Source organism: Electrona antarctica (genome assembly GCF_951216825.1).
Source record: "Electrona antarctica genome assembly, chromosome: 12".
Taxonomy (NCBI): domain Eukaryota; kingdom Metazoa; phylum Chordata; class Actinopteri; order Myctophiformes; family Myctophidae; genus Electrona; species Electrona antarctica.
The window spans coordinates 49,974,875-49,988,025 of NC_136793.1; the positions used below are offsets into that span (position 1 = coordinate 49,974,875).

General features: G+C 43.5%; 1 protein-coding gene across 2 annotated transcripts in view; it reads right to left on the minus strand.

Moving 5' to 3' along the window:
* The window catches only part of LOC306934687 (whirlin-like), a 131,158-nt gene that overhangs the window by 19,007 nt on the left and 99,000 nt on the right, over positions 1-13,151 (minus strand). For both annotated transcript variants that reach the window (XM_079517370.1, XM_079517369.1), the window contains exons 7-8: positions 8,153-8,338; positions 3,393-3,593 (exon numbers count right to left, since the gene is read on the minus strand). In XM_079517370.1, coding sequence (XP_079373496.1) covers positions 3,393-3,593; positions 8,153-8,338 — 387 coding nt within the window. The remainder of the gene's footprint in view (positions 1-3,392; positions 3,594-8,152; positions 8,339-13,151) is intronic.

Consider the following 13,151-nt stretch of genomic DNA (forward strand, 5'->3'; position numbering starts at 1 on the left):
AGACGAAACAGTTAGAGGACAGGAGCTTTGTCCTGTTCTAATCAGTTTCAGAGCAGCCAGTCGGTAAAGGAAGACGGTATTCATCTTTTTTTGACGCCAGTGTGCTGTTGGAACATCCTGTCCCCGCAACCGCAACGCACCGTATTATGGGCACTCACTGAGCCGTAACTAAGGGACTGTCAATTAACTCCAATTAGCTATTTGCTGGGGTTGTAATTTCACAACCACGGTAATGAATGTGTCAACACAGACAATTAGACAAGGCACTGGGATGTGTCGTGGCAGTCAGCACACAGCAGCGGTATAACCTTTAACGGATAAGCAGCAAAAAGCATGAGACCGTGACGAAGCAAACTTTGAAAGAATTGATGCCAAGGCATTAACAACTAATAAGATACTTTGAATTCACCTCTGAGACGTTGTAAACATTTGGCTTTTGTTTACAGCAGTGGTGGAAAGTAACTAAGTACATTTGCTACATTTACTAAGTACTGTACTTAAGTACAATTTTGACGTACTTTTACCTTACTGGAGTATTTCCAATTTTCAGCACTTCTACTGAACTATACTCCACTACATCTCAGACGCAAATGTTGCACTTTTACGCCACTACAATGATTTGAAAACATTATTTACTATAGTTACTTTGTAGATTTTGATTATTATTACAAAACTTAAAATTAACAACTTCAGCCCCATATACATTTTGGAAAAAAACTATTTGAAAATAGCCGATCTACAAGCTCACAATGCGTCGCGATGCATTGTGAGTTTGTAGATCTGCGATTTTCAAATAGGTTTTTTTATACCTTTGAAACTTGTGAAAAGGGACATTCTGCACAGTGAGTACTTTCTACCTCTGGTACTTTCATTAAGTACATATTGATGCCAATACCTTTGTACTTTTACTCAAGTAATTTTTAAAATTTTGAATACTTTTACTTAACCCATTTTGGGGCGGGAACCCCTTTTGGTGTTAGCATTATGTTATGCTTTAGCTATTGAAAAATAGCAGATCTACAAGCTCATAGCGCGCCACCGAGTGGCGCGCTACGAGCTTGTAGGTCTGCTATTTTTGAAAAATCGAAAGAACGACTGACACAGAAACATAGCTTTTTCAGAAAACTGTCAGGATGTAGAAGACATTTTTAGAATCGGATCTCAGGTCAAAATGGGTTAAAGTAAAACATGTGAGCACTTTGTGTGCGGGTCAGACAGACAGACATACTGCCGCAGACAGACAGACAGTGGGTTCAGAGCGCTGGCTCGGTCAGGACCTGCATGGCAGAATGAGGTCTCGCTGGACTGATGCGTTCCACAGTGAAACATCGATACTACTCTGCAGTACAGTACAGCTGCTAAGTGGCCACAGCGGAAGGCACAGATCTTTTATGAGAGACTGGCGCCGCGGCCGGAGAGCTATCGCTATAGCTATGATGGAGGAGTGGAAAGGAGGGGAAAAAAACAGGTCTGGACGGTGTCATTGGGAGGGGGAATAACACCGACACGTGCATGTTTTAAAATATATATATATATATACTGATTGATTGCAAGCATTGACCTTTCGTCCGCTTTCAGTACATTACAGCTGGACGATACAGCTTTGTAAAGCGCGACAGTTGGGAGGTCAACCCACAACTCTGTACTCCGGCACTGTGTCATTTCATTTACTCTGTCTCGTCTCCAGACGAGACAGCTCTGGCCCTTAATTTGACTTGGACTTGTCTCGGACCAAGGGACTCGGGGCTCTTCCCCCACCGAGTCCACTCGAGTCACGAGTCGCTATACAATGCAAAGGAATAATTCTATTATATCCATATTACGAGGAGCCCATTCACATTAACGTTATAAGATGGCCGTCTAGCGCTTATAGACAAGCCACCTTGTTATGTAACGGAGCGCAGCTGACACGCCTTCCTGCTCTCGTGTTTTCTGTACCTCTCAAATGTGGAAAATAAAATCTGGTCTCAGTCTCGCCTCCCGTCAGTCTTGGCCTCGACTTGAACTCGCTTCAGGTGGATTTGACTACAACACTATAAAGCAAGTACTTTATTACAGTATTTTAACTTGGGTAAAATATTGACTGAGACACTTTCACTTATTGTAGTGAAGTAATATTTGTCCAGGAGTGTCTAGACTTTGATTCAAGTAATGGGGTTGTGTACTTTGTCCACTATTGGCTAAAGGGCTGGCCTTGCGAGAAGACTGGTACTGTAGCATGCACTCACATGTAATCCTTGTCCAATGGCCACTGGCTAGGCGCAAAACAAATTCAGCATTTTCCCTCTGCCTGCTGGGAGGGGAATCCAATTGTTCTGCTCATCAGTGCTACATTGCCCGTGAAATTTTACTACGCGCTGTCTCATCCAATCCCACACTTGAAAGGGCTTTAACCCATTTCCACCGAGACTAGAAAATGTCTTCTAAATCAGTTTTCTGAAAAACCCTATAATCAGTGGTTCTCAAACTATTTAATGTCAAGGACCCCCAGAATTATCTGTATTTGGCCGCCGACCCCCATCTGAAATCATGTTGTTCCAGGCACAGCCCATGAAGCAAAGATTTGAGTTAATGTTGGCTCTGAAAGAATATATATTCAAAGGTTTGCACTACATTTTCACGATTTTTCAAAAATAGCAGACCTACCAGCTCGTAGTGCGGCACTCGGGAGAGAGTATGTTTTGCCGTCCGTTCGTGTGTGTGCACGCACGCACGCACGCACGCACGCACGCACGCGCACACGCACACGCACACACAGTTGGACCCAGTCAATGCATTAAGCTCGGCTATGAGCTTGTAGATCTGCTGTTTTTCAATAGCTAAAGTATAACATAATGCTTAAAACACCAAAAGGGGTTCCCGCCCAAAATGGGTTAAATCAATTGGCAAATCAGGACATATTTCAACTGAGAAAAATAGTATCAAGGGGCCATATTCCCACGTATATATATACACATTTATATACACATTTAGTGTGATTACTATGTGTAATGCATAACCATGCATTACACAGAGTAATCACACTAAATGTGTATATATATACGTCGGCAAACCAGTAGAATTGTTAAGATCAATTCACTGCAAATGAGATGAACTAGAAGCTTGTTCGCCTGCGGTGCGCTCACGTCTAACGCTACACGTCCGTGTTGTTGTTTCTCCATGGATATTGTGTGTCCGACGCACGCGCACACACACACACACACACACACACACACACACACACACACACACACACACACACACACACCATTTTTAACGAAGGCAATAATAGATACCTGTATGACACGGCTGCACCACAGCATTGCATTTAAAAGTTGCTAAGAATGCACATTTTCTTCTACTGATTCTACTTCCTGGAGGTAGATGTCTATATATATACACTGTAGCAGTACCTTGGAGGGGCTGTTGTGTCCAGTGGCGGCCTGGTGGATGCAGTGGCTCTGTGGATGCGGGGGGACCCCCGGGCCTCCTCCTCCTCCTCCCTGATGCTGCCAGACCTTGTGGGCCTCTCTCTCGCGGTGCAGCACCAGCCCATCGTACAGCTCCAGGTCCTGGGGAGCCACCAGACTTCTCACCTCGGACACCAGGGACAACTGCAAGGAGAAGGAGAAGCACATGCACAGGACTCAGCGAAGCAGCCACGCCTTGTTGTGACAAGCCCTGGCAGGACCCGGGATGGACCCTATAGTATATACACCCAGTGGTGTAAAGTAACTGTACATGTACTTAAAATCCATTTAGACCCGAGGACGATTCTACAAATGCCTTCTAAATCCTGACAGTTTTCGGAAAAGCCTATGTTTCTATGTCAGTGGTGCTCAAACATTTTCATGTCAAGGACCCGCAAAAATATATTGAATTGGCCCGCCGACCCCCATCTGAAAATATGTTGTTCCAGGGTTTTTGAGTTAAAAACGCTCACTCTGAAGGAAAATATATTCAAAGATGTGCGCCACATTTTCACGATTTTTCAAAAATAGCAGACCTACGAGCTCGTAGCGCGGCACTCGGTCACTTGCAAATGCACGTGTGAACGGTTCGGGGCCAAAAGATCGGATTTGAGAAATAAATCAGATTTTAATCAAATTTGACTGGATTGACTGCAGTCTAAATGGGGCCTTACACATGTACAGTATAGTATTTGTTATGCATTAATAGGATAGGATAATACATTCACGAAGGAGGACTTTTTGCATTGATTGCCACGGCAGTCACTTTGAAGTAGAACGTATATAGGACCAAAGAGGTAGTTTAGAGGGAGAACAGAGGAAAGTGATTTCCCAGCTGGGTAGGCAGATTTACTTTGAGGTGGATTAAGCCCACTGAGAGACAGAGTGATTCCATCCCACATGCTGCTCTGCTCGGCTGCAGCTGCACACGAGCACTTTTTACACCACTCTCTCTCCAACCCACATCCACTTTTCCTCAGTGGTTTGCCGTTCTTTTCATTGTTCTTTTGATGTGTCTTCTTAATTGACCGTGTATTTACATGGCGGCCACTTTCACTTCGTGTTCACAGTGTGTGTGTGTGTGTGTGTGTGTGTGTGTGTGTGTGTGTGTGTGTGTGTGTGTGTGGGTGTGGGGGGGGGGGGGGGGTGGGTGTGTGTGTGGGGGGGGTGGGGGGCGCTCGAAGACACTTGGTGGTAGAAGTAGCTTGGTTAAAAATAGTGCTAAATTGTTCAGTGGATCTGTGCAAGGTTGGCCAACAGCACTGAGCTAACGTTACACTTCCGATGAAACCGTTCAGAAAAGGGCTCCATTACACTTGTTTATTAAAGGTGTAGTAGGGAAACGGAAATGGTGGGCATTTTATTTTGAAGTTTCAGCTTGAAACGCTGGCTCTGAAGTTTCTGAACCTATCCGAGCGTCGCGTCCCTCCAGGCTATGGGGTGTCAAAGTATGTGACTTCCTGCACCTGAATTTCGTTTGTAAACAAAGTGACAGGGAGACGTGGGGAAAAGCCAGCGGATTATTTCCAACCTATACACAACCTATATACATATTTTAGCGTGAGGATTAAGTTTAAAACAAGTAATACACTGTCTGGAAGCACGGGAATCAAACTGGTGAGCTTCATTTTTATTGGCTTTTATTGATGTGTATCTCGTTTACGTTTTCAGGAAGTAATTAAAAAATATTCTTATGGACTTTTGATATAAAAACACACAGAAATGAGAATTTGCCCATTGTTTTGGCATCCATTGTTAGGTATGCCCATATGATGACCACGGATATGGTCTAAAAGTGTGAAAAACTGTCGCTTTCCACAAACTTCGGCAATATGGTAGAGGGTCATGGGAAACGGCCAAGAACGGAAGCCCAGTCATTCATCAAAGGACCTCTGACCTTTAGATAGGGGCGGCGGTGGCTCAGGGGTAGAGTTTCCAGATGGTAACCGCAAGGTCGCCAGTTCGAACCCGGGCTCCCCCAGAGTTAGTGTCGAAGTGTCCTTGAGCAAGACACTGAGGGCCCTATTAAGCAAGTGGAATCTAATTACATATAATTTTACAGTTTTTAAGACGTGGGGGCGGGTGCAATGTCATATTACAATTATGGGCCAGGTAAGAAGCGCTTTCGACACCCCGTGGTGTGAGCAAAACGGCCTTGAATTAGTCATGGGAGTGTTTCAGGGAGTTTTGAGGCTTACCCAATGAACATGTCCGTACTATTCTCTTTACGACACCAGCTGATGTCCTCATGGAATGCGCCCTTTTCGGCAAGTGGTATTACATTTCTGCAGACTGGCACCATAGACATGACATGACTTTGTCACATTTGGGTTAATTATTCCTATTGCACTGCATGCTGTCACCTTTATGCCTCAAAAGAACAGATCCACAAGCTGTCACAGCCATGATGTGCATAGCTTGTAGGCCTATGTCTCTATTTTGTTAAGTGTTCATTGGAAAGTCATTACAGCGGCGCAGCCATATGCTAAGGGAGAGAGATATACGCACATCATCACTTCATTTGTTTCTGTTCTAAGCATGAAAAACAGCTGTAAAAATCTTTATTCTAGTTCATTTGATTCATAAATGAATAACTAAGCCTTTGAAATGGCACCTACCTATACCTTTCAGATCGGAATGGAACTGCGAGTAGATACGCAGCATTGGCTGGCAAATTGGCAATCCATGCGTAATGTTCCCAGAATCGTCTAACCCCCGAACATACAAGTTCGTTTGATATTGTTTAATTCGATACAAATAGAACCATATACCATACAGCGAATGAAAGCAAGATTCCTAAGGAATGTGGGGATTTTAAAAAACGGCTGAGAAATGAGAGAACCATGAGTGTTTATAATATCAAATATTATAAGAATAATATGAAAGACAAACGGGCTGTGAAGAGCTCAGCTCACCATCCCGACAAGGAGGAAATATAGCCTATAGTGCATGCACGTATATGCACTGACTGTTGCACACACGCTCTTTATTTGTTTCTATTGAAAAACACCAGTAAAATAACGTTTATTTTATTTTATTTCATTCAAGTCACGACGAAGGAATGAGTTGAAATGCCATACGTGCGCCATGCGTATTGCTGCGGCCCCAATGTTATGGTCTTCGCTCGTAGCATTTTATTGAAGAAGAATTGAGTGGGGTGTGATACAGCGTATGAAAGCAAACCTCCCAGTGATTATGGAGATGTTTTAATTTTTTTAAAAGGTTTAGAAATGAGCGATATATGACCCTTTATAATCTCGAGAATTCTTTCTCACGAGAAAGCCAGAAAGCTCGCTGTTGCCATGTCTCATAGAAACAAGTAAATAGGTCTATAAACATACTCCCAAAAGAATCGCATATAACAGGGGTCTACAACCTATTTTAAATGAAGTGCCATGTTTTTATTTTCTAGATAGTGAGTCTGCCATATCAAGATTCCTTTTAATGACACCACATTAAAATTTCCAGCATATTTTGCTTGTCCACAAATATAAAGTTCTTCCTTCTTTTTACATATTTTCTTGCACATTGTTATAATGATCATTATAAATATATATCCCCCTGCAGTCAGAGTTCATTGTTTTAATGAATGAATGTGATGCATTGTGAGCTGGTAGATCTGCTATTTTCAAAAGTAATCTTTGAAAAAAGTGACAATAAGAATATTTTTGAAAAAATTTATTGAAACATTTAAAAACACAAATCTGTCATGGGGGTCACTGGCTTAGTTGGGCAAATGCATTCATCTGGGGGTCCTTGACATGGGAATGTCGCTGTGTGAGGATCACTGGTTTAAACAACATTAGGAGAAAAGCCCAAATAAGCCCTTTAGAAACAAGAAAAGCAACCACAACTACCAATATTTACAAGCAACTTTGCAGAAAAAGAAGCCGCTTATAATAAACAGACATGGCAACACTCCAGCAGCACTCCAGAGCCGCTCAAGTGTAAAATGAAACAGTGCTTTTTGCTTTTAAGACGTGGTCAGACCCAGGCGGAATCGGTATGCGCTGAGTGTTTTTAGGTCAAGGGGCTTAATAGCAAATTAGCGCAAAGCGAAAATAATTAACATATGGACACTCCCCCAATGCTAAATTATGCAGGAACGTGGTATTCCATATGAGTGAGCGCTCACCACGGCTTCCATAATACGAAAAGGCGCAGAGCGAGGGCGAAATCTGTATTACCGCATGGGTTTTTCGTCTTGCTTAATAGGGCTCTCAATCCCTAATTGCTCCTGATGTGCTGGTTGGTACCTTGCATGGTTTCCGCCGCCATCAGTGTATGAATGTGTGTGTGAATGGGTGAATGTAATGCACATCTATGTAAAGGATAAAGGCGCTATATAAATGCACCATTTACCATTTACCATTTAGATCCCACATGATTATTATATTATGATCCACTCTCTCTATCCACTCCTGACGTAAAAAAAAAGAGAGATCAAAGATTGTATAAACGTCAAACTAATGCCATTGATGAAGTTGTTGTAGACAAAGGAGAAAATACAATCCCCCTTGAAATTGCATTTCCATTTCATTTGTGCGGAGTCTGGACTACAGCAGGGGTTCTCCACGTTTTTGGCTGGGGACCCCCGGAAATGCATTGGCCATGTCTCGCGACCCCCGCCCCGCGGGCCTTCCCAGACCTGTAGTTTCAGCGCAAGCTCAAGGCATCTTGCACTTCAGTAGGTGGGTATATACCTTGGCATGCGTATTGAAGAGCTCAAACAGGGCCATGGTCAGGGGTTCCACTCCTATGTGTCCCTCATGGTACTCCTGGAGGTAGTAGACCAGGGTCTGTCGCTCTGGCTCCGTCAGCAGTAAGTAGGCCTGGTCCTCCAGAAACACCTGGCTGCCTGGCGGACCCACGCCTCGACACGTCAACGGCTGCAGAGAGACACACACACACGCGCACGCACGCACGCACGCGCACGCACGCACGCACGCACGCACGCACGCACGCACGCACGCACGCACACACACACACACACACACACACACACACAAACACGGTTAAGACTGATATGAGGTTAGGGGACTTACGTGGGCCGGTTAAGACTGATATGAGGTTAGGGGACTTACGTGGGCCGGTTAAGACTGATATGAGGTTAGGGGACTTACGTGGGCCGGTTAAGACTGATATGAGGTTAGGGTTAGTAATAGTCGGACAGTGGCTGACAACATGTCAGTATGTGGAAAGGTCCATACTGGCTCCATTGCATGGTCTTGATAAGGGCTGATGACGGAGAATAAATCATCTGATAACATCCGAAGCCGCTGGCTGGCTGGATGGACGGACGGACAGACGGACGCATGGATTGATGGATACATGGATGGATGGATATATGGGTAGATCAATGGGTGACCGCCGGACGGAAGGATCAGTTATAGGTGGAGGAAGGCAAGGTGGAGATATCGATAAATTATAGAAAGACACATAAAAGGGACAAAATAAAAAGAGAGATGGAGAGAGAGGAAAATAGAAAGAGTGATAACTCAATAGATTAGCAACACACACACCATCTACAATGGTCTTGGCATTTCTCTCAACCCACACATGGCAATGGCTGAGAGCTTATCGTGGAGCTAGCTGAATGAAGCACTGGTACAAAGCGCCCCAGGCATCAGTCTGTACACAATTTGTTTGCTTTTAGGGAGTTCCGTCATTGGGCATCATGCGCCAATAAGTTCCTAACTTTTCCTCTTACAACTCCTAAGTCAATTCCTAAGAGAAGTCCAGTCAGATGCTTGGCTTCAACTCAACTGGTCTGTTTGGGTTGGATTGTAATTTTCAGGCCAATTGAAAACTCTAAAGCAGTGGTTCTCAAACATTTTCATGTCAAGGACCCCCAAATTGGCATATATTCTGCAGACCCCCATCTGAAAATAAAACATATTTATCAAAATGTTTTGAAAATAGCTGATCTACAAGTTCAAAATGGGCAGTGATGGGACACGTTGTGAGCTTGCAGATTGGCTATTTTCAAAGTATAAAATGGGATTAAAGTGGTAAAAAAATATTTTGCTGTGGACTGCCTGGAACTTCCTCAAGGACCCCTTGAGGTCCTCAGACCAAACTTTGAGCATCATGCAGAGGGTGCTGTTTTTCCTTTATGTTTTAGGATTGCACTTAAGAACAAAAAAGGCACCCTAAGAGTGCTCCACAGTGTGCGTAGATTCGGTTCTTACCTATGAACAAATCACAGCTAAGAAAACATTGAGGGATCCCAAAACCTTCTTAAAAACTTCCTAAGTGGGTCTAAGAACAAATTTCCTCTTAAGAACTTCTTAAGAACGGTTGGTGCATGAGGCCCATTGTTATCTTCATAAGTAGTTCTTTCCCCGGGTTGGATTGGTTGAGTTTTCGTCAAGGTCCAGAGGCTTAGAGAACCTTGCTACGAGATTTTCACTCCCACAACACAATACAGTTTATTAAATGGCAGATATGTAAGATTCAAAAGCCTCTTCGTAATGCACTTCACCATTGGGGCATACTCCATACTGTGGCTCTCTGCGTTGATGAGATTCAAATAAAGCTATATACATTTTCAATGCGCCACCGAGAAACCGTAATGAGAAAGCTATTCTCTGTGCTCAAGGTTAAAGACAAGGAAATGGGAAAGCTTAGCACCATGCAAGTTGAAAGTAAAGGTGAATAGAATGATTGCCGCTGCGCAGACGGGGCATATAGCACTATAGACCTGTGCAAACTTATTTTCATGCAAGGCAGATTTCCTGGCAGAAGAATAAGAAGAAAAATAAATACTAGAGGGACTGGAAGCAGTTCTGCCCGGTCCCTAATGATAAAGAAAAAAGAAAAGAAAAACTGGAACTTATCCGAGTAAAAAGGGCTTTACCGAATTGTAGGATATAGCTCTGTGCACAGCAAGATTCCGAAAGGGGTTCTTTGCTTCGTGGATTGGAAAATCAATACTGGATAAGAATGTGCAGATTGTGCCAAACCCTGTGCTACTCTGAGTCTGTTTATAAGGATGACTTCATGTTCACTGGGTATAATAAAGGAACTTTAAGTGGATTTGTGGGGAGTAAACAGTTGTGCTTCTTTCTTTAGTACAGGGGTTTTCAACAGGTGGTCCGTGGACCACTTGTGGTCCATGGAGGTATTGCCTGTAGTCCCTGACCATACATTTAGTAATTTGTTGATTTGTATCATTTTCTTTCCACTAGTTGAGACCGTGAATTGAATGACTTCGGAGGTCAAGAAATTCAACAGAAAAGGGAGTTAGAATCTCAAGAGGAGGAAGTGTACCGGATTCTCTGGTTGAGTCATTATTATTAGGAAATTCGTAGTAGTCAATGGTTGAGAAACAGTGGTATGTATATTGTATATACACATGGGATGCATAGCAAGTGTTACAAATGCACCAATCTTAGCCCATATCCCCACCCAACACAACACTGGTCCCCAGGTTGATTCTAAGTCAGGGTGGTGGTCCCTCGTTCAGAATCAGTTGAAAACCCCTGCTTTAGTATAGGTCCAAGGCCGCAACAGAAATTGAATTCATTGGGTTCCTAAAGACAATTTGTTCAAAGTTCGTTTTCCCCCCTTCTTTTGAATACCACTGGGTCTCCCTTCATTCAATTTCCCTTTGTTTTTTGCACAGCCTGCCCTCCCCGTTTTCACTTCAAGTCTTTCAAATGCCAACAAAACAGTGTCTTATGAGCGCCATTAATATTCTCCTGGCAACACTGCAGCGACACTCTTACGGACGTACAGTAGTGTACCACTACCTTGAGGTTTACGCGAATGAACGCCATGCACTGTCCAAATGTCTGGCTGCCTTCTGCTCACTGTCACCCCTCATCACCGGTGACCAATTCGAATTAACATGGGCAATTGAATCTCTCATGTTAAAGTAGCCTAACAGATGTTTTAGGAAATAACGCAACAGTGCCAAGTCCATTCCCAACACTAAATGAAGGCTAGGCACGGGCCATCCTTTGTTAACGGCCAAATGACACCAATCCACAGTCCTCTAATGCTCTATCCATTTGTAACCCTGACAGTGTACAAATGCAACCAATCTGCACTGCCCTCAACTGCCAAACGTTGTAGTAGACAAGTAGAGGACAGCAATGAACAGACGGCAGCAAGGTACCGGGGGGGTGGGGGGGGGGGGTAGCGGAATGGGCTCTGCAGTCCCAGGCATAGACACACAGTAGAAAGCTAGACGCCTCCTTCGGCTCTGGGGCGTCAGTATCTCACAGGGAGGGCAAGCTTCTGTGACGTCACAGAAGGGGACGTCCGGTAGGCCAATCAGAGCCTTATGAGGTAATGTAAACGTTTGTTTTCTCACGTCAATCGAGCTCCTTTGGATTGAATTGATTGAAGTCCCGGGGAAAAGACGCGCTCTGATTTCATTGGCCAGTGGCAGCGTGCCTTCCGGACTCCGCGCCTTCCGCACAGGTTGCTTCAATGAACTGCAGTGTTTCCGGTTCAAACCTGTTGCCGAGCCAATCAACACCTCCTTTGGCTCTGGGACGTTTGTATGTCGGGCACTTAGTATATATAGTATATATGAATAGAGACGGCACCGGATTTCTCCTCCCATCCACTTGCATTAAGTTACTCAAAAGCGCATGAGGCGATTTCACTCCTCCTTCCGGGTAGGAACAGAGTGCATTCTGGGATTGATTGGGCCAAACTCATGAACGCGCTGGCCGTTGACCATCATTGCACGCGTTCACATATGAAACAGCGTCCACGTGTCATCATGAACGTGCGCAATGATAGTCAACGGACCAGCGCGTTCATGCGTTTGGGGCAAAACTGCAAATTCGGCCACTAAGTCCATTTCGCCTCAGGGTTTCCTCCGGGTGCCGTCTCTATTCATATATACTCTAAGGTCGGGCACCATCTTACAGGGAAGGAAGCCACATAAGCTTCCGCGTGCATCACAGAGCGGATGTTTGGTATAGGCCAATCAGAAGCAGGTGGGGCCGTGGGGGGCGGGTCTTGGTACAGTGACAGCGTGTGCCTTCCGCACTTCCACTCGACCTCCGCCTTGTCTGAGCTTCCATGCAATACAGGTTGCTCCAAATAATCTAGCTTTTTATATCTACTGTATGTATGTAACCTTTTTAAATCTACTGTATGTATGCAACCTTTTTAAATCTACTGTATGTATGCAACCTTTTTAAATCTACTGTATGTATGCAACCTTTTTATATCTACTGTATGTACGCAACCTTTTTAAATCTACTGTATGTACGCAACCTTTTTAAATCTACTGTATGTATGCAACCTTTTTATATCTACTGTATGTATGCAACCTTTTTATATCTACTGTATGTATGCAACCTTTTTATATCTACTGTATGTATGTAACCTTTTTATATCTACTGTATGTATGCAACCTTTTTATATCTACTGTATGTATGTAACCTTTTTATATCTACTGTATGTACGCAACCCTTTTATATCTACTGTATGTATGCAACCTTTTTATATCTACTGTATGTATGCAACCTTTTTATATCTACTGTATGTATGCAACCTTTTTATATCTACTGTATGTATGTAACCTTTTTATATCTACTGTATGTACGCAACCTTTTTATATCTACTGTATGTATGCAACCTTTTTAAATCTACTGTATGTATGCAACCTTTTTATATCTACTGTATGTATGCAACCTTTTTATATCTACTGTATGTATGTAACCTTTTTATATCTAC